This window comes from Vidua chalybeata, chromosome 5, assembly GCF_026979565.1.
Source record: "Vidua chalybeata isolate OUT-0048 chromosome 5, bVidCha1 merged haplotype, whole genome shotgun sequence".
Taxonomy (NCBI): domain Eukaryota; kingdom Metazoa; phylum Chordata; class Aves; order Passeriformes; family Viduidae; genus Vidua; species Vidua chalybeata.
Window position 1 is genome coordinate 20,579,397 of NC_071534.1, and position 21,508 is coordinate 20,600,904.

The 21,508-nt window shown below is 45.2% G+C and overlaps 2 protein-coding genes across 9 annotated transcripts; one reads left to right on the forward strand and one right to left on the reverse strand.

The window, feature by feature from the left end:
- Nucleotides 1-992: 992 nt before the first annotated feature.
- Nucleotides 993-6,117, reverse strand: MPST (mercaptopyruvate sulfurtransferase). Of its 6 annotated transcripts, none has more exons than XM_053942453.1 (5): nt 5,404-6,117; nt 5,073-5,151; nt 4,599-4,671; nt 2,598-3,250; nt 993-1,982 (listed from the first exon to the last, which is right to left on the reverse strand). In XM_053942453.1, exons 3-5 carry the CDS (start codon nt 4,637-4,639, stop codon nt 1,684-1,686), a joined length of 993 nt encoding a protein of 330 aa, XP_053798428.1. In that variant the 5' UTR covers nt 4,640-4,671; nt 5,073-5,151; nt 5,404-6,117; the 3' UTR covers nt 993-1,683. The 6 variants fall into 6 exon arrangements, with proteins under 6 accessions (XP_053798428.1, XP_053798425.1, XP_053798427.1 ...); XM_053942450.1 differs by having other exon boundaries at nt 2,598-3,253; XM_053942452.1 differs by lacking the exon at nt 5,073-5,151 and having other exon boundaries at nt 2,598-3,253.
- LOC128787892 (thiosulfate sulfurtransferase) lies at nt 3,779-17,053 on the forward strand. 3 transcript variants are annotated; one of them, XM_053942464.1, is made up of 6 exons: nt 3,779-4,463; nt 12,161-12,990; nt 13,067-13,486; nt 15,183-15,330; nt 16,562-16,672; nt 16,882-17,053. In XM_053942464.1, the coding sequence occupies exons 1-2, from the start codon at nt 3,878-3,880 to the stop codon at nt 12,457-12,459; spliced, it is 885 nt and encodes a 294-aa protein (XP_053798439.1). In that variant the 5' UTR covers nt 3,779-3,877; the 3' UTR covers nt 12,460-12,990; nt 13,067-13,486; nt 15,183-15,330; nt 16,562-16,672; nt 16,882-17,053. The 3 variants fall into 3 exon arrangements, with proteins under 3 accessions (XP_053798439.1, XP_053798438.1, XP_053798440.1); XM_053942463.1 differs by having other exon boundaries at nt 12,161-13,486; XM_053942465.1 differs by lacking the exon at nt 15,183-15,330 and having other exon boundaries at nt 12,161-13,486.
- Nucleotides 17,054-21,508: the final 4,455 nt, after the last annotated feature.

The window sequence follows — 21,508 nt, forward strand, 5'->3', positions numbered from 1 at the left end:
ACCCCTGTGCGTTCTGTATATTCAGCACTTGCTGCAATGCCAGCCCCAAAACCTCCAAGAGTTGGGTTGTCAGTCTGGATGCAAGCAGGGAAATTGCAGGCTCTCAGTCACTGGGTGGTCAGAGCCTATGTGTGAGTGGGGAGGACAGAGGAAGAAATAAACGGGACAATGAAACTCCAGCTGCCCAGGAGGTAAGCAGAAACAGAATTTCCATGCATGCAAGCCAAGGCCAAGAAGAAGCAGCCAAAAGAGGTAAGAGGAAATGCAAAGAATAAACACTCAGCAATAGGGAAGAATCCAGTCCTTATAGTCAAAGCTGTGAAAACAAGCATCCACTGCATTCCCTAGAAAGTGCAACCCCATCATCCATAATTGCAAGCTCAAGAGAAGAAACTCTTTCATTAACTTTTAAATCACCAGTAGGCCAGAAGAAATGCAGGCTTTTTTGGCGGGAGGTTTCTGTGGAGTTTTTTGTTTCATTTTGGGCATTTTTTGTAGAGGAGAAAATCCCAGAGAGAACAAATTCTTGAACATTATCAGGCATACCTGGTGTACTCTCAACTTTTTAGACATAAAAGAAAAAGGTCTTGGGGAAAAATAGGTGCCAGTGTGGGCTATTACTCTGAAGGTCTCAGTTCTGCTAAGTTTGTAGGGTAAGGTTACACGGCAAGAATGAAAATTCCCATGCAGTCCATTTTTCACTACATAAGCTGACATCCAGTGTTTCAAGAATGGAGCTGTAACCTACAACTGTGGACTTTAAGGCAAAAAAGCAAATGGACAAGGACCAAAAGCAGGAACATGGTGCAGAGACCCAAGAGAGAGGCATGCCATTGTCTTTCCTGGGTCAAAGAGCTTGTTGATGATAAGAGGTGTGGTTCTACTCACAGAGAGAAGGAAATACCTCATTTGAATCTCACTGTGGACAAAGTGATTCCATAAAAACAGAATTCCTGAAATAATTCACCTAAGCAACACTCAGGTAAGTTCCATTCAGCAGAAAGACCTTGAAACATGTTTATTTACATTGTTTAAATCCAGAATAATTTCTTTTTCTCAAGGGGGATTTTGGACCATGTGGCTACAAGGCTGGCTAAGTACACACTGTAGTTAGAGTCCAAGTACAAGAAGAAATACAAATCAAGTCTCTAGCCTAAGTGCCAACCTAAATGCTATTTGCTTCTTTAACAGCCATCTTTTTCCACAAAGTTTTGCACTCAAAGTGGCAATAACATGCACGGGTGGGATAGAAGCAGAGAGCAAGATTACGAGGCACAGTTATCTAAGTATGACCATCCCATGGATGAGCATGACTGAATGTTTTGAGTCAGGAGCTTGGCTTAACTCAGTTAATTCCCCATGCTGGCAGCAGCACTCTCTGCCATCCGATACGGTGAAATGGTCGCAGAACCACAGCGTGGTTGAGGTTGGAAGTGACCTTAGGAGGACATCTGTTCCACCCTATCTGCTCAAGCACGGTCACCTAGATCTGGCTGCCCAGAATTGCTGTCATCTTCCTCCTAAGCAGCAGCAGGGTAAGGAGAAAGTGCCAAAGCACCATGTGCGCATGATTGTTTTCCAATGCCTTCATCTCAAGACACTTAATCAGGAATGCTAAACCCATCTTTTCCAAATCCTGTTTCAAGGCAAGCTACGTGCACAGCTGGGAAACAATGCAACTTATTACACTGTTTTCCCCTTTCCCTCAGAAATAATATTTTCAGGCTGTGCCCTCATGTACCATTCTACCCAGGCCCCGTCGTACACTGCAACATCTGGCTTGCCACAGAGGTAGGCCCCCAGAGCCACATGGCAGGCAGTGACCCCAGAGCCACATGTGGCTACCACTGGCTTTAAGAGGTCCACCTTCTTCTCCTGGAACAGAGTGCGGATCTGCTCAGGGGTCTTCTCTAAGCCAGACTCTGTGAGGAAATCAGTGAAGGGGATGCTTGTTGACCCAGGGACATGACCAGGCTCAATTCCTAAAGAAAAAACAATACAGACAGGAATTAACCTCTATTGTCTGGGACAAGTCTATTGCAAAGCCTCTTCTGTTTCACTGAGAGGAATATTTATTGCTTAGAGTATTTTGTTAAAACAAGTACATTTATTTTTTGTTACACTTTGCTTTTACTAGATTACTGATTACTCAGGAAGGATGGCTCTATGTGTAACCTTCATGTTACCACATGGGCACAACCCCGTCGAGTTCCATTCCTTCCCCTAGTTACCTCCACATCTTTCTCCCCATCAGAGCAACCGACACTGATGAAGCACCTCCACAGACCATTCTGAGGGGAAGAGTAGCACCAATACTTGAAGAGACCAATGATAATCTTTGGGATGTATCAAAAGCTATGTTCCTCACCCCAGCCCGTCATGAGGACAAAAAGATACATGGCATCCCTACTGCTGAATTTTCAAAGAGTAGCACTTGCTAGTCAAAAGGAAAGGAGGACAGGTGGGCACACTTCCTGAAGTCCCATCCCATAAAAGACAGCCATTATTTCTTAGCATTACCTCTACAGGAGTCAAAGTGATGGGCACCTTAAATTAAACCCCTCTTTATAATGCCACTGTCTCAGAAGGCGCATTACCATCTCGGGGCTCTGGCTCTACTCCCCGGAACCGTCCTGCAGCGCGGGCATCCACTAGTTGAAAGTGACGGGAATCCAAGTTATCTAAGACGTCCTCATATGTTTTCACCAGGGACTTGTCCAAGGAGGCATGGAACTCAGATGGAGCTACCTGGGTTTTCCCAGAGCTAAGTGCATTCCCCTCTCGCTGCCAGTTCTTCAGACCACCATCCAAAAGGGAGACAGCTTCATGTCCAAAGACCCGGAACATCCACCACACCCGAGGTGCTGAGAAGAGACCTTGGTCGCTGCCATCATACACCACAACATGGGAATCATTCCCCACACCCAGCTTCCCCACATACTCGGCAAAGTCATTAGCTTTAGGCAGCATGTGATCATAAGGTGAGGTTCGGTCACTGCACTGGTCAATGTCGAAGAAAACCGCACCGGGGATGTGGCGCTCCTCAAACTCCCGCTTCGGATCACGCTTCATCTTTGGCAAATACCAGGATGCATCCACGATTCTCAAGGCCAGGCCAGCTTGCTGGGACTTGATGGCTTCTGAAAGCCATTTTGCAGACACCAGAGCTCGATACAGGAGTTGTTGCGACATCACTCCGGAGTCCTGGCTGAGATTAGCCACTTTCTGGATACTGCCTGAGTCCACCTGACTGCTGAAGGTAGAGAGTCAAAAATTAGAGACCAGTCTTCAAAAAGCAACTGCACAAAGATGAATTCTGGGACCCGTGTCTGCATTGAGGTGCTGGCTAAGCCTACAATGAGGGGCTTGAAATGCTCCAGCCCCGAAAGTAGTTTCCCAGAGCTCATCCCAAACAATGCCCCGAGCGGGACAGCCACGGCAGTCGTGCCCTGTGCCCAGCCCCATCCAGGGACCCCTGCCAGCACCGACAGCAGCCAGAGCGGACTGGGGCAGCCCCAAGGACCAAGTGCTCGGCGGTGAGGCACGGCCCCACGCCTCTGCCCGCCCCGGAGCACACCTGCAGCCGGGGCCTTACCGGGGCCCCGCCGCCGCCCGCTGTGAGCCCCCCCGGCTCGGCGGGGCTGCGATTGCCGCCGCTTCGCCCCGTACCTCCGTGCTGGGCCTCAGTGCCCGCCAGCCACGGCCGCCGCCGGAGGGCGGGAGCGCTCCCAAGCGGGCCGGTCCCGGCCGTGCGGCCGCCTCCGTGCCGCCCCTCGAGCCGCGCCTCCCGCCGCCATTTCGTGTGTGTCGGGCCGCGTCGGGTTCTGTGTGTGAGGGGAGCGCAGCCCGGCGGCGCCACCCCCGGCGGTCCCCCGAGATGGCGCGGCAGGGCCTCAGCCGGGCGCTGGTCACGGCCTCCTGGCTGGCGGAGGCGGTGCGGGCAGGGCGGGTGGGCGCCGGCCTGCGGGTGCTGGACGCCTCCTGGTACCCCCCCAAGGAGCGAAACGCCCGGCAGGAGTTCAAGGAGAGGCACATCCCCGGGGCGTCCTTCTTCGACATCGAGGAGTGCCGGGACAAGTCCTCCCCCTACGACTTCATGCTGCCCAGCGAGTCCCACTTCGCCGACTACGTGGGGGGGCTGGGGGTCAGCAATGACACCCACGTGGTGGTGTACGACGGGGACGAGGTGGGCACCTTCTACGCCCCCCGCGCCTGGTGGATGTTCCGGGCCTTCGGGCACAAGGAAGTCTCTGTGCTGAATGGTGGCTTCAAGAATTGGGTGAAGGAGGGGCACCCCGTCACAGCGGAGGTCACCCAGCCCACCCCGGCTGTCTTTAAGGCCAGGCTGAACAGGGCCCTGGTGAAGACTTTTGAGGAGATGGTACAGAACGTGTCGTCCCTAAAGTTCCAGGTGGTGGATTCCCGCCCCGAGGGCCGGTTTCGGGGGACAGAGCTGGACCAAGGTAATGGAGGTGGGACTGGCACCTGCCCCAGAATGGGGATGAATGTCAATATTAAACTGGGAGTAACAGCTCCTGACAGCCATCAAGCAGATTTTCTTAATGCACAGGCATGCCTCAGCCCAACTCATTGATTACCTTAAGGGATCCACAGTTGCACGTTCAGACCCCAGTGCCATCACTGAATGCTTTTGTTGAGTTGGCTATAAAGCTGCAGGAGGAAATAGCAGAAAAGGGCTGCAGTCATTTGGTTCCAGGATCTCCCATCCCACACCCTGCAGAAGTTTATCAACATGCAAACATGGGAGGTGAGAGCTCCCAGGGGTTTGTTCAGGGTCCTATCTAAAACCAGCAGACACATAAAAACTATCAGTATTCACACAGGCACCTCTCACCATAATGAGTGCACAAGCAAAAGCCGAGGTTTTAGGTAATACAGTAACCCAAGGGACATTCTCCTTATCACTCTGACTTCCAGCAAATAGAATTTGCTTGAGCTGATCTTTGTTCTTTTGGTTATGTAAGAAAGCCTGAAGCCTTTAGCGAATGTATGGGGTGTTAGCCTCTCTATTAGGTGCCCCAAGTTACAGGAACAAAAACCGATTTCATTACCTCGGTGAAACACTGGACACCCAAGCGGCAGGGGTGGGAGAAGTCCTGTGCACTGAGGACAGCAGGTACAGCAGTGTGCCTGGAATGAAACTGAAGTTGCTTAAAGGAGGCCCTTGCTGTGTAATTTAAGCCTTGGTGTATCCCAGAATAACCTCCCTTCTGAAAGGATATAACTTTCCTGACTGACCATTCAGGAGGCACTCTGGCAATCACACCAGAGACTATAACTGCTGGGACCAAAGCCCCTTGTCAGCAGTCGGTTCCACTGAACTGATGGGTGCCCCACTTTACCTACACACCCCGCACACACCCTCAGACCAGGTTTTCTTACCGTCTTGAGCCTGGGTTTTCCTTAGCAGAGCCTCAAAAGTCTGGTTCCTTAAAGCAATTTCTTAACAGTACAATAACACGGAAACAGCTTGAGCTCGTGCCTCCGAGAAGGGACCTAAACAAAGGAAGCACTGAATTTTATGCTCTCCCAGTCTGTGTGTGACAAAGTCCTGGCTCCTCCTGCTGAGTCCTTGGCTCCTGCTGTGTCCCAGTGTCCGGTCACCTGGCTGTGCCACAGGTCCTGTGCCCTCTGTTGTGCCAAGGGTCAGCACCAGTTCCTGGCCTCCTGCCTGGGGCTCTCACAGCCCAGAGCCCAACCTGTGGCTGACACTGCAGCTGTACACCAAGCTGTTGGCACTGAATATGTTCCTCAACAAGGGAATCACAGAAATGGTTGGAAGAGAAAGAATTTCTAGAAGAAAGTACAGAAAAGCTCTGTTGGATCTGAGCAGAGCCCACCCTGCCAGAACATGCAGAGGGTTTCTGTGGTCCCTAGGCTGTGCTGGCTTGCTGCCCCACACGTTATCATTCTGTCCTGGCTGTTCATATGTGCATGTGTTGCTGTGTGACAACATGTCCTGAAGTACGTTCCTGCATCCAAACTTCAGGAGCATTTGGCTGTAAATGTCTCTGTACACATTGGTGGCCCAGGTGTCTACAGGGAGCCCCTCAGCACATTTGACCTGCAGAAAGACAATGTGGAAGGTGGGAAAGGTAATGGGAGTGATGGAGGAGACTGTGGCTGGGGAGAGGGAAAGTTAGGCTTATCACTCGTTCTATTTCTTCTCCTACTAAGTGAAGGTTGAATTTTAACCTCAAGATGTGACTAAAATGCTCCTTGCTGGGAGCTGGTGGATTTTGCATTCTTTCCCAAGGTGAGAATTGCCACCAGATGACAAATACTGCAGACCCAACACCATCTTCAAAACAGATTTTTCCTTTGAAATGAGTCAGCATGGAACAGCTTATTTGTGGTGGTCCAGTTTTGCTTCCCACAGCAGATCCAGCAGGATAAGCATCCAGCTGCAGCTGCTCATTCCACAGGAGCTTGACAGCTCTCTGAACCAAGCCAGCCAGTAGCAGCACATCAGCCAGCAGTGGGTAAAAGACAGTGCTTACACCTAAAAGGGCAATTTGAAATCAATGCTGATTAATTGCAGGGGTCACCAATCAGGGAGAACACAATTTAGAGAAGACTAATGGTCTTCAGGTTAAGGAACTTGCTGCCTTCTCAGGTGATTTCAGTTTAATTATTGCTTTAGTTCTTGACTTCCTAATTAAGTCAATTAATCTCTCCTGTTCTGTGAACTTCATCTCTAGAAGAGGCTAATTGCAGCTGACTCTTTTGTCTCTTCGGTTTTTCAGTTCTTTGTGGTAAGAATTGTCCCTGTCTTACTTTTATCCTTGCTGGGATTTAGACCTCTGTACTGGTTAAGATAAGCCATAATATAGGACTAATTTTTATTTGCTGGGAGAGGTTCACCAAAGTTGCCAGAGTATGAAAAAATGGATATCTCTATAGGCCAGGTCTCATAGGTCTTAAATGCAGGTATTGCCTTGGATGAAAAGCTTGGATGTTCATGCAGAGTGTGCAGCATAAGCCTGACAGATGTGCAGCCCTGACCTATGCACCGAGTAGTTTGAGGTGTCCCTGCACAGTTCTCTGTTTCTGCAGGAACTAATAGTCCAGGGCTGATGATAAAAATAATTACATGATGGTTGCCAGTGCTGATCCTTTCTGGCTGTCAGGCACTGAAAACTGATGAACAAGAATTATAGTTAACCAAATGCATACAGAAAAGTTGGGAAATTCTGTATTCTTTTGCAGACATCTGAGAAAAGAGGGGAAAGTTGCCAGGCAAGAGCTCTATCATCTAAAAAAAAGAGAGCAAACCCAAAATCATTTAATGAACTTACAGGTATTTTTCCTCTCATTCTCAGCCCTGAAGTAGTCCTTGTCTCCCTTCTGCATATAGAACTCTTCAGATTTTGCCCATTTTCCCAGTTCTCCATCCTGCCTGCCCCAAACATAAAGCTTTTGCTGATCTTGAATGCTCTGTGGGAATGAGAATGAAATGTACATTTTTCTTCCGCCGCTCCTCTGAGAGGATTCTGCAGCTGGGAGTGGACTGGCTTTGCTTTGATCATGTAATAATACTTGTGGCACAGGAATGGAGAGTGAGAGACTTTATCAAAGTCTGTTTCAACCCACAGGAACCTACGAGGACTTTCAGGGAGCTGGCCAGGACCAAGCTTAAAGTGTTCCCTACAATGTGTTCACGGTAGGTTAGACAAGATCAGTAATTGTCCCTTCTAAGACATACCATTTGAATGGAAGAGAGAGATAAACAAGGAGGCAACAGAGGAGGCATTTGGAAAAGAACTATCTGCAGCCAGCACACTCCAAAGCCACAGGGAGTTAAATATGGGCTGAGCAAATCTTTTATCTTTTTGACATTAAGAAATTCCATCTGGAGCTTTCATCGCAAAGGGAAGGCTAGAGAGGAGGGGCTGTGGTCTCAGATAAATAACCAACAATAAAAACAATATGTAAGGAGAGAATCTAACAGATGTGGAAAAGGGGATTAAGTAGTGAAGAAGATGACATATTACAGGTTATAAATTGTGAGGAAGGATTGCCAGACACCAAGCTGAGTGAGACTTGGCAAAAGGAATTAAGTAACAAAATCTTCTGGAACAGAGTGAATAAAAGAGAACAAGGAAGAAAGAATAAATAAGGTTGCTGTGCAGTTAGCAGGGGTTCCAGGTGGAAGATTATTGGTGTGTGGTCTCAGCATTATATTGAGCCCTAAGTCTGTGCTACCATGTTTCCTTCTCTCCTAAGGATAATTCTGCAGAGCAGGGAGAGAACTAACCAAAAGATATCCCCATGCTCAAATCAGTGAGGCAGATGATCTCGATCCCAAATATGTATCAAAAATCAGTCATGTGACATTGGAACTTCATGAGGCAAGAATTTGATACATTTATTTAAAGCATTGTTCTGTGGGACAGAAACAATTGCAAACTTCGTATTTAGAATAAGGGGTACGGCACAACCTAGGCAGCTGGAGGTCTTCTAACATGGATAGACTGGGAAGCTTTCAAAAAACTCTTCAAGAAAAATTACTTTAAACAAAGGCAAAATTGAATAAAATGTGTTTGTAGACTTGCACTTCACCCAGGGGCTTTATGTCCTTGCCAACAGAATTGGTTGGCCAGATAAGAGAAATGGGAATATCCATATCTGGAAGTTTTATGTTTGATCTTCCAGCCATTAGAAGCATCTACAAGGTACAGTTGTGCCATTTGGACTTTATTAATGCTTTGGGCATAACATTAGAGGGGCGTTTATTAGGTTAATGTGAGGAGAGGGCAAATAGCACAAGTATTATTAATTTTTAAAAATTGACTGAAAATGAGATAAGTGAGATAAGAACAACATGTATTGGAGGAAGATCTGTGGGGCTGGAATTTGCCAGCATGGTCCCATTGTTAAACTTCCGTGTTTTGTTTCGTATTTTCCTGTATCATCAAGGCTTTGAAAATAGGGAGTTGTTACTGAAATGTGCTGTGGCACAGCCATGGGAAGGTCTGAATGATCACTTGGGGAGTATTATGTGAGGTGCCACCTGCAGATGTACGAGTGTATAACACTACAGAGAGCAAACTCGAATGCTTAGTAGCCCACAGCACTGAACTGCTTGTGTTTCTCCTACAATCCAATGACCCACATTTAGAAGCAATAGACAAGGGTAAGACTTGGATGAATTAGTTGGGTGCAGGAACATCACATGTGATTTAGCCTTGGCAACTCCTGTCTGCCCAACTATGATGGTAGGAAATGCCACTTCTTTATCCAGAAGCCTGCTGGACACCTAGAGCTGTTTCTAGGGTGGCCAAGACAGAGAAAAGTGTATCTAATGGGCTCTTAATGGGTTTAGGCTAAGGATGGGAGGTTGTTGGGAGTGCTGAGGGCTTGCCATCAGTCTGTTGGAGCAATAGCAGAAGGGCAGAAAACCTACTTCAGCCACAGGGCAGTGTTAGCTCAAGGATAAATGGTGTATGGACTGACTGTGATGATCAGAACACTGGAAATTAATGTTCCTCCTTACATGAGCCAGGAGGAGGCTCAGTGAGCACCAGGAGGTGCTTCAGTGGGAAGTTTCATGACAAGAATCCAAACTGTTTCTGAGATGGATGCCTTTTTGAAAGGCAGCTTATAAAATGATCACTGACTAGCTGGGGCTCAGGCTCTGTAGTCCTAGGGTTCCTTCCTGGAGTTTCTGACAGTGACTGCATGAATCCGGTGTGGAGTGTCCTCTGTTTCATATGGGACAGGAGCAGATGTATCCTTTCCCCTGTTTGGATTCCAGCTGCATTCAGCCTTGCCTTGCAGTCCTATGTTTCTCTGCTCTTGACCTAGCAGAGAGAGATTATAAAGCTTCCTCAGTCACTTGAGAGCACTTCTTAGGCAGTCCAAGGGATTGTGGTTGTGCAGTTTCAGCTCTTTTTCTCAGCTGAACACCCACATATGTAAATAAATGCAGTTTCTACAGAATTCCCCATCTTTCATCTGCAGAGTGCAAGCACTGGTCTCTGACTCCAACAGACTTTTGAATCTCTGGAGCAATAAAGTCTCCATATAGATCAAAGTCAAAACTGCTCTAAAATGAGTGGGTTTTTTTTCAGATCTGCTCAGCTCTTACCTGAACAGTTGTTTAAGGGTGGTGAATTCTCAGTCTCCAATAAGAGAGAGGTACAAATCTATTTTAAGGTGTTTGAACAGTCTAGAGAAGAGATAATGATCATGGTGCCTGGGACAGCTAGTAAGTGAATCGAGGGCCCAGCAAGCTTCTTTGAGCAAGAGTTCCCTTCTAGTTCATCTTCCAGGACTTCCTGAGCTTGGTACACTTCCCTGTGCTTTAGGATAGCTCACAGACTTGACTATATTCGGGTGATCACCAGGACTGCAGCAGAAATCTGTTGCTGAATGGATCCTTTCCCATTTACTCTGTGGGAAAGTGGTAGCCTAACCCAGACATCTAAGAGGCTTCAGTAAGCAGCTTTGCAGTCTGAGAACTATATACAAAGTTTTCTCAGTTTTTGCTTCATTTTTTATTTCCTCTCTGTGATACAGACACTGTGTTGATGAGCGAGTTTTGCAGTTCTCTGTACTGAAGCGATGAACTGTTGTCTTCTGGAACTGGAAAAAATGTGGTGAAACCATCAGTCTAAAACACTGCCTCTTTTATTTTTTCTTTTCCTTTTTAAATGTTAGCCCCTGCAGAAGTCAGCAGTTTTTCTCCCAACTTCTCTCAGTAATGCTAAACATTTCTGAAGGATGCATGAGGTGACTCCTAGACAACTGTACCGTATTTTTAATGCACTCGGGGAGGATGAATCAAGAGACAGAGGGTCCATCTGGAACAGGAAGAGAACTTGTGAAGCTGACTCAGGGAAGCTTTGATTGTCTTTAGGTTCTGTCTTTGTTCAGCAGAGCAAAAATTCCCTTCAATTCTGTGCCAAAGCCATTTTCCCCTTGTATCTCACTATGTCATGTTACCAATCTGCATAGTGATGAAACTGCAGTGTCATTATGTATGATGTCAATCTCTGTCTAGGTATAGTTTAATCATTTGACTGTAACAAAGTCAAATGATTAAACTGCTCCGATCACTCCCATCTCCCAAGACCCGTTATCCCAATGATTTGAGCAAGTAGAAAGCTGTCAGTGAAACAGATTTACTATTCATGTTGTTTTTTTCAGATCTGTCTCATTAGAAGTTCAAACCTAGCAAGGAAACCTTCCATGAAACAGATTTTCAGTGTAATACATAATGGTTTTGGCTCCAGTGAGGCTTGATCCAAAGCCTCTCAGAATGATTGGAAAAACTTCCATTATTAAGCCTTAAGAGTCTGAATTTGAAGGGTGTGATCCCAACCTTGTCCATTGTATTTTTATATTTGCAACTCTCTAAAGACCTTCTTTTGACATGCAGTTTTGAACTTGCCTGAAGTGATCAGATACACCAGCAGAAAAACAGAATCTGTGCTGATTTCATTCATGGAGTAGATAAGAAGTGATACAAACTTTAAATTCTGACTTCTCTGACTCCATTGTCCCAGGATAGCTGCCTCAGAAGTGATGTGGCTGACTTTAAGGTTGCTTTATGATTTCTTATTTTTTTATGCTTATGATTTTTAATGCTTTTTCTTATTTTTTATGCTTATGATTTCTTATGCTTTATAATTTACTTATTTTTCTGAAATATGACTTTTAAGGTGATGCAGGAATAAACTGTGAACAGATAACCACTTTCCTAAGTTCCACGTACAGGCCACATTTCTTGCTTCTGAAAACTGTGTCACTACACACTGCTGGCATACCTGGGGAAGGTTGGAAATGCGTTGGTTTATTCCTCTTATCACAGGTGCCCTTAATGCCTTTGTTAAGGCATTTTCTGTGGAGGTTCATTGATTCCTGTCATATCTAGGGCTTTTTCAGATTTCTACATCTCATTGCTTTCAGTGAGGAAATAGTTCGCTAAATATTGTGGAAGTTTTGACTTCAGCAAAATTAAATAGTATTTGTCCTCTTCTTTTTAGCCTAATACCACTTTGCATCTTCATCATCAAGTGGAACAAACGAGTCTTTTGGAGGGAGTGAGACTATCTGCAGTGATGTCTCTAATGTCTTTCATCACCTATGTTAATGTGTCCTTGCTCATGTTTCCTTTCCTGGTTCACTCTTGCAGGGTTGGAATCTGGCCACATCCCTGGTGCTGTGAACATACCCTTCCAATCATTCCTATCAGAAACAGGGCATGAGAAGAGTATTGAGGAGATCCAGGAAATATTCCGTGAGAAGAAAGTGGATCTCTCAAAGCCGCTGACAGCCACGTGCCGCAAGGGCGTCACGGCGTGTCAGATTGCCTTGGCAGCCTTCCTGTGTGGCAAGCGCGACGTGGCCGTGTACGATGGCTCCTGGTCCGAGTGGTTCCACCGAGCCCCACCACACTACAAGGTCTCTGAGTTGAAGCGCAGCAAGGCCTAGAGGGAGAGCTGTGTCTGGGGTAACACGGTCTAGCAGCTGTCTCCAGCCCAGGGTAAAGCAAAAGGGAGGATGTGGAAGTAAAGAAAAAAACGGTTCGATTTTGCCATTTTTTTTTTTTTAAGAATTATCATTAGGTTTCTATTGAACTTTTGATTTTTGACAGTTAATAAAATCTTAGATGATGCATCTGTGAATATTTCTAATTCTCTTCTGTTACCTGCGACCTGCTTGTGTTGGGTGAGAAAAGCAGCTCTGCAGCATGAAAGAGAGTTACACTCTGTACCTGAACACCTGCAGAAATTCCAGTGGCCTGATGAAAGATCAGGAGCAGAATGAATGCAAAGTCCAGTGCTAAAATACAGCACTGGGCATTGGACATGGGAGGGCCAAGCTGTGGTTCTGTCATTGACTCTATGGAAGATTTCTTGCCAGGCCACCATCTTCCAATCTGGAATGTGGAAAATGGGGGTACCCTCCATAAGACAACTGGACCCAATCCATAGGGATGTGTGTTGCTTCCATGGAGTCCAGGTAAGGGACATCAAAAATAAATGTATGGTATCAACTGGTATGGCCCCCTGATTATTACCCTCTACTGGTGTTCCAGGTAGGCAGCAACAAGGTCCCAGCAAGAAGGCTGAGGTCGGAGAGCTCATGTGAAGCATTTGGAGATGCTAAAAGATCAATTTCTGCTGAAATACAGTCTAGTTGATTATCATGACTGTGTTAAGAAAGTCTCCATGAACTCCTGTATGTGTGATGAGAACTTTTGGGTACAGGTATTTCATGAAACATGAGCCTTTTACTCTGCTCGTTGTGTGTTTTCCCAATGAGTGAGGATAACCCTTCTCTACACTGTGAAACTCCGTCTTTCCCATGGAGCTGGAGCCCACAGCTCATAGAGGAAGGGAGCATTGTTCCCTAGCAACCACCTCTACAGCCTTCATCCCACCTCCATACCTGGACTTCAGCAGGACCTGCCTGCTTCTACAAACCACCAGTCACCACACCAGGGATCATGGACCAGGTGAGAGAGGTGGTTATGGAAGAGGCTTTGCCTCTCGGTTAATCATAGATATTTGGGATTTTTTTAATCAATTTAAAAACATAGAGAGAAATGTCATTTTCACATCCATGGGGCTCCTCAGGTTTGGAAAGTCACTGAAACCTCCTCACACTTTGGAGACCTAGTCAAACGTGGAAGGCCCATGAGACCACTCTTGGCCATGTCTGGAGGCTAGTGAGAGTGGCCAGTTCCCACATCTGTCTAAGGAGGTTTTCTGCCTGAGAAGAACAGCCTTCCTCAAAGGCTGCGTGTCAGGAAAGTCAGCGTTAGGCTATGCTAAACATTTCGTTCAGAAAGAAAGATCACGTTTAACTCTTTTTAGCTGTTTGATGAAGATATATCTTTTCTGATTGGTTGCCTATCGTCCCTCACAGAATTGGTTTAGCAAAGCAATACGTAGACATACTTCTGTAGTTTCTATTATCCAGGAGGATGGCAAAATGGCCTTGAAGTCCTTCTTGGCCTTGAGATGTGGGATTCTCTGAACAATGCTTTGACTTTGGACCTCCAGAGTCAGAAATAAAATTAAAAATCAAAATTGCATGCAGTTACAGTGTTTTTATAATAACAGTGACAACATCATCATATACAGTTACAAACTAGAAAGTAGGAACAGTTGCAGGCTTTGGTGTCATTTTGTCCGAGAGGAGCTGGGGAAATTATTGATGAAAGGAATTTGGGAAATGAACACATTGCCTCATTACACAGAAATTTTGCTTTGTTGGAAGAAATGGGAGGAGGAATTTCTACATCAGCAGACTGGAAAGTTCTTCCTACCAAATATAGTAATAATAACAAACAGACATGTTTTTGTTTTAAGTAGGAGGTGGGAGTTAGCACAGCAGTTTATTTAGCAGCAGCTTCCTGCACTTTGATCATGTGTAAGTGTATGGCTCTTCTTTAAAAAGAAAGAAGAGTGATAGAGAAAAGCAGATCATTCCCTGTGAGTCAGGACTGGCTTCCTCTCCTCATGTCTTGTGGCTCTGTTCTTTTTGTGGGAGAGGCTCTGCAGAGCATGCAGCACTGACTCCTGGAGTCTGGCTGATACAGTAACTTCAGCTTCAGAATCCCAATACTGTGTTAAGACTTGGTGCTGCAAAGACCCATCTTGTAAAACCCAAGCTGCTGCTGATTCAAGCTCCCTGGTGGAGCACTAGGCTTCCTATCCCATGGGCTGGCACGTTCATTCCCACAACGGCCTCAAGAGCAGAAAGTAAGCCCTGTGTCATGTCCTGAGCTAATCTGACGAATCCAAACATGCATTCCTACCTGATCCAGATCCCATTTGTTCTGCTGCTAGTGCCAGCAGGCTCACAATTACCATATTCCACCACTATGGGCCAGGGCTTCCGTTTTAACTTGTCACAGCCTTTGCATGGGCTAAACCTATCAAGTCCCCCTGGGGTGAGAAACACACCCAACAAGCAGGACATAACAGAGGGTTACACAGATGTTCCCTCTGCAGGAAAGGCACTTCTCATCCTAGTTGTCCCATGCAAATGCAATGCCTACAGAAGCCACTAAGGGAAACTCAAGGACAGACCCAGGTCCCAGGGATTAGTCATAGCTCAAAGAGCTGTGCAGGGGTGGAAATGCCAGGAGTTTTTTGCACTTTGGGAATGTAGATTGAGAGTTTCCCTGTTGTTTATATTTTCAGAAACGTCAAGCTCAGGACAATGCAGCATTAGAAACGGGACAGAAAGGACACAACGACTGTACTGAAATGACAAAAAACTCCTTAACCTGGGCATCTCTTTCAGATTACCAACAGCTGGATTACAATTTGAGAGTAAATCTCTTCCAAGGTGAGGGGACACACCACCTACCCCTGACCTTCAAAGCTAGTTCCATCTATGCTTTGCCAGGGCTCAGGCAGCCACATTGCTGTGGGTAGAGATCTGACCATAGGTAATAATCACTTTCCCCTCTTGTTCCTTCTATCCAAAGTCACTGCTTTGCCAGGCTGTGGTACCTGAGGAACTGGAATCTAGACATTCCCATTTTATGTATTCTATCCCTTTCTTTTCTTTCACTTTTCTTTCCCCCACTGTGTGAAAAGTGAACGTGAATCATAACCCCTGTCATCCTGTCCAGAGTTGTTTAAATGGACACCATTTGCAATTCAATGCTCCCTGTCGTCTCCAGTTGCTAGTTACCTTCAGTTCCAGTCCCAACATCATTTCTCTTCCAGACCTTTAGACACGTAGAGCTCTAAAATATCTTTCCCTAACCTCTGTTTCCAAGGTTCCCTAGGATCCCTCCATCTAAGCAAATATTGGAAACTGAGCATTCATCCAAGAAACTCTGAAATATTTGTCCCTGTTCTAGTTTCTCATGTACCAGCATAAGGCAGATTCCTTTTCCTTATACAGTATGTTCCATGACAAGACCTTGCTGAGTATTGAGGACTGCATTGTCCTGGGTTTGTGTGGTCACACAGAAAAGACTGACATCTTTCCTCAGGGAGCTCAAAATCAATATTGTCAAGACAAAAGTGTGATTAAAAGGAAGGTGAAGAGGAAAGGGTTAGAGATTAAAACAAAGCCCCTCATGGCTAGAAGTAAAGAGGGGATAAAAAGAGAAGTCCCAGCTGGCAACTCTTTGTTATGTATTGTGTCAGAAAATGAGATCAAGAAGGCCTGGAGTGCTAAGATGGTGAGGGTTTTGTGGAGTTGTTCTGCTAGTAGCTGTTAGGAAGCTAGTCACATGGATGAGGAGATTCAACAGGAGGTAAGTTGGTACTTGGCTGAAGAAAGGGCACTGGGATACAAATAAAGATGATACCTTGCAGCACCCTCTGTGTGCATCTCATACTTGAGGATGAAAAGCAGATAAATTAGCAAACACAAGCAACCTCCTGGGTGGTGATGATGAAGCTATTGTTCAGCACCCAGCCTCAAACCTGATCGAAGATACTGCAGTCAACACATGCCTTTTCTTGAGCCCTTGCATCTGCTGGTGTTGCTCTCCTGCTCAAATCCAGGACTGCAGTAGGGTGATTTCTACATACAACTCCTTATTTGCTGTTCCTTGCAGGTGGCCCACTGAAGACTCAAAGCTTGATGAGAGATTCCTACACCCCTGACATATTTCAGAAGGCAGTCATAGATCCCAGACATTGGCATGGAAGGACAATTAATGAGCTAGGTATGACTTCTGCCAGGAAAAGTACATTGCTGAATTCCTGAGATGGGTGCTGCTTCTGCCAAGGACAAAGAATGAATTTGGGCAGAGGCATAAGGGGAATAGAAACTGGCATTTTAACAAGAGAGAAGCTCTACAGCTAGAATAATCCTTGGGGTATGATAGCTCTAGGAGGGAAGCTGTAACTGAACTATGATTTCCCTTCTTTACAGGGAGATGGTATGAGAAATATTTCCTAGATCTTAACGTGCAGAAAGCAATGAAGAAGAAATATGGGGGAGATAAAAAAGACAATTCCTAGAAGATGAAGGTTGAAGATTGGAGTGCATTCAACAATGAGTCTTTTTCTTCCACCATCTAATAAACCTGCCTGTGAAGCCTGAACCCATTGCCTGCTAGCTGGCAACACCAGATTTGTTCCTGGTGCTTTCTCCCCTCTCTATTAAAGTGTCTCTGGGGAGAACAGTGTGAGATAAGTCTGAATATGCAAACAAGAAAAAAATCACTTTGTTGTTCCCACCACTGGTACGGTGGGAAGCATTAGTGTGTGAGTTCCATACCCTTGCAGAAGGATGTGGTGTTGAGAGGAGCCCACACAGAAATTCACCTGCTCAGCATGTAAGTTGGAGCAGGATCTGTGAGTGGTGGAAGGGGTGTGTGTTTGTGAGCAAACTCATGTTTGCCAGAAGATTCATGGCACTTTGACACCTACCCCAACAGTCCAGAGAGTACAGAGGATGCACTGGGAACAAACCAGGGTTGTCCCAGCAGCAGAAATGTGCTAAAGCAAATGGAAATTCACCTGAGAAGAGGTGGCATCAGGCTGTTTGTGAAAGCTCATGCTATTTACAGGGCAGCCCAGTGAAAATAAAACCAAAGAAACAACAGCTTATTCCACCTAAAGGGAACAGGAAAGCTGCAAGAAGCCTCAGGACTCCTCCAATGCACAAATCACCCCACAACGTGCATGTACCCTTACTGAAGCTCTCATAAGCCACACTTACCCCTGACAGACCTTTACCTAGCTCAGGGATAAGTGGCTTTCAGAGAGAAGCACATGCATCCAGCGTCCAGTCTGTACAACCTGGCAGTAAGTAAGGACCACCCAAGGTTTGAATGATGCAGGATATGCAGGGTCTTTAGTGCTTCCTGATGTGTTTTTCTCACAAATTTAATGGTCTTTATTTCAGGACTCCGCCTTCCAGCTCCAAAGTGTAACAATGTGGTGCAGCAATCACAAAGTACATTTCTGGGAATAGCAATGTCCTGTTCTTCCCGGTCTGGTCCTAAGCTCTCAGCATTTAGAAGATTGATGCTTTGCTCAATAATATGAACTGTTTTGGGACAGAATTAGGATTGTTACCTCACCAATGGCTGGTGATTAGATAACAGTATGCTGACTTTGTTAAAGTAGTGAAGGAGGTTAAAATTTAGCTAATATGATAATCAAGTGATAATCATTTTCCAGCACAAATAATTAACCAAATATTTCCAGGCAGATGTCCAAGTCTTTCAGATTAAGGAGACTGGCCAAATTGCAGCTTGTAGAAACCTCCCTGTGGGTTTGCTTTGTACATCAGTACTGAATGGCTGCTGTCTGAGCACACACCACTCTCGCCTCCCCTGAACAGCACGGCTCTGTAGGAACAGCCGGCTCTCTGTGTTGCATCCAGCACTGATGGCCAATATAACTCCAGGTACATAATGAACACTGTCTTCTGAGACCACAGCAGGTCCTAGTCCAGAAAACATGGAGCTGAACAGAAATCCACTGATGATGTTTGGCATACTGGAAGCAGGCAGTTCAGGGCACAGTCAGCTAATAGGCAACACATAATGTGGGATGAATCCACACATAGATGTACAAATTTGTTCCTACTAGACATTAAAAATGCCTGCTAGCCATTACAAATGGACACTAGGGCAAGCAAGCAGATTGCAGGATTATAGTTCAGCTGGAAGCAAATGCCCTTTTACTGTTCATGAAGGGCTCATTAAGAGAGTAGATCTGAAGAGAAATTGACTGAAAGGTCCTGTTGGTGCACCACTGGGCACAAAATGGGGTATTTGCCTCTTGCAGTGAAATGAAGGCACTGTGTACACCTTTTACAAATGAAAATATTTTATAATCACCTAAATAGTATAAAATACTTGGTGTTGTATAATGCACTCAAATGGGTGACAGCTGTTTGATGACAAATGAACATACCCGTGTCAGTCCCCCTTCATCTTTTTTGCCTTGCCAAATGGTATGGCTCAGCCAGGAAAAAACACTTTCAGACAGGTGACACATGAAAGCTGCAGAGATAACTGAGATTATAGTTTTCAGTAAGGCAGCACAGCTGCTGGGGGCAATCAATACCTGAAGTCTTTGAGTGCTGAACAGACTAATTTAGCCACAACCTTGGCAAGGAACATTTTCCTGTGTGGCACTTTTTGTTTTAGATTGCTTTGGATATCCAAACACATATATGGAAAGCCAGCCTTGGAATCTTCAGGTACCATGTCGTATGCAGTTAGACAAAAATGGAGTTGAAATAAGTGCTCGTGCTCACTGCAGCTGAAATATCCCTTCTATCCATTCTTCAGCTCTCAACAGTTCATTCCTTCTTGCTTGTTTTGTGCTGGTGTTGGCATTTCCCTGTCCATGCTCTGAACTGAGTCAAATTGATAAACCAGCAGAAAAACAATATAAAAGGAAAAACAAAACAGAAGTTAACAAGTTAACCAATTAAAATTTATAAGCGAAGGATCTTGTTGCAGACAAGGCAATGAGTGATGGGATATGCAGATATGGGAAAAGAAGAGTAGAAGGAGAATGGAGGTGGAAATGGCCTTTCACTGCCTTTTTTATGCAGCAAGAAATTAGTTTGCCTCCACTGTATTGTCTCACAGAATGCAGTGTTTTGCAACACAGGTAGCCCGTATTTAAGTGGTTTTACAGGGTCTGGTCATTGGGTGGCAGCTCTGAGCCAGTGTTTTTATCTGACAAGTCAGAAATTGGAAAAAAATGAGTTCTTCTCTGGTTTAGCTAAACCATTCAATGAAATTGCTATTTAAGAACTGTTTAGGTCACCTCTAAACAGTCAGTGCGCTTGAAATATAATCAGACTACAAGGATTTGAAGTAGAAGAAACCAGTTTCACCCCAGTTTCTGCAGCTCTCTCCTCACAACTTTTTCTAGCAGTAATGGCTAATTCCCAGTTCAGGTTTATGCATCACTGCAATTAAAGCACAGGTCATTTTGCAGGATATCACTTTCAATAAATATTTCCTATTATCCAAACAATATTTTATTTTTCTTTTCATTTAAGCCTCTTACCTCTGCCTATCTCACGCTTTCCTGAATGATTTCAACCTTCAAAGTCACTGTGAATGACTTTGAATGGCTCATATAAAGAGATGGTGACAACTGTAAGAGTAGAAGACAGACCCTGTAAAAACTCCTTTTAGTGTCTTCAGCCAGCTCTACAATTCAATCCTTTGTGCTGTAAACTTGCACGGAAGTAAAACTCAAATTCAGAGCTACATCTATCCTGAGTAAGCCCAGTATTCCTAAAAGAATGGAGTACTTACTGCTGATCCTGCCTATAATGGGATAAAAGAGAAAACCAGCACTGCTTGAAGTGACAAGAGATCACAACAAAAAGGGAGCAGGTGAATTGACTTCAGTGGATTTCACTCTCAGGCACTGAGTTTAAAATACAATTGTGTCTTACATTTGAAGGTATTAAAAACTCTTATTTGTCGAGAGAATGGTGATTTGAGGGTTAGGAATTACCTGTAGTGCTCCACTTGATAGTGGTAGAGCAAATGAGCCAAGGAGCAAGAAAGGTATAAAACACAACCAAAACTCAAATGGTGTGTTCCTCAGGGTTCATTTTGTCCTTTCTTTGCCACAGACTCCTCTCTGACAGAGCCAAGGCTTCATGGATTGAAGCTGGAAGAGCAGTGACCCAGTGTCAGGGGTGGGATCACTGTGCTTGGAAATAGCACAGGAGGTTTAAGAACAGCAACTCCTTACAGATGGAGAATAGGCTCTCTCAGCTTTGGGCAAAACAGGGTGAGGGCTACACTGAGAAATATACAAGAAGGTTCTATTGCTGATTTTAGTGAACAGTCCTGAGTTGCCATTTTATCCCTCTTAATAACATTCCTTTTCTTTTAAACCCTTGGATTCATTGCTTCTGAGCAAGAAAACTGATTATCCAAGCTCATTATGTGCCCAAGTGAAATCATTTTCTTTTCCTATAACCCAAGAGCCTTGAACTGAAATTGATTAACTATTTTTAGAAAGAAGCTCTAGCTAAATCTGAGTTCTTCCCCTGCCAATCACACCTATCAGGGGAGTGCAAAACAAGCCTATCTGAATACAGGTGCCTAGGAATTATGGCCTGTCCCTTTTACCAAATACATTAATATAATGAAGAAAGAGGTGGGGTTGTTTGAGATCTTTCACCATCTTGGACTAGAAGCTGGAGAAGAGAGGTAGCATTTTTGGAAAGAAAATGAGATAATAGTGGTGTTATATTTCGAATTTTTGGTTTGGTTATCTAACACCCCTGCAACTCCAGCAGGCTTTTCAGAATCTCAAGGCTGGCTACTTTCCTTTTCCAACAGCTTTCTTTAGGGTTCTGGAGACCCTTGCAGTGTCTTCCTTGCCACTGCTCGATGAAAAAAAGCACAGGATTTGGCTGCTACTAACAGCTCTCTAGCTGGCAGCTCTCTCAGGTACCAACTGCATACAGACAGGAGATGACCTAATGGGGTACACTGTCTTCCAGGAAGCCAGAAGGAACCTCTGGCCACATCTTTTGCACCTTCCTCAGAAATTCCAAG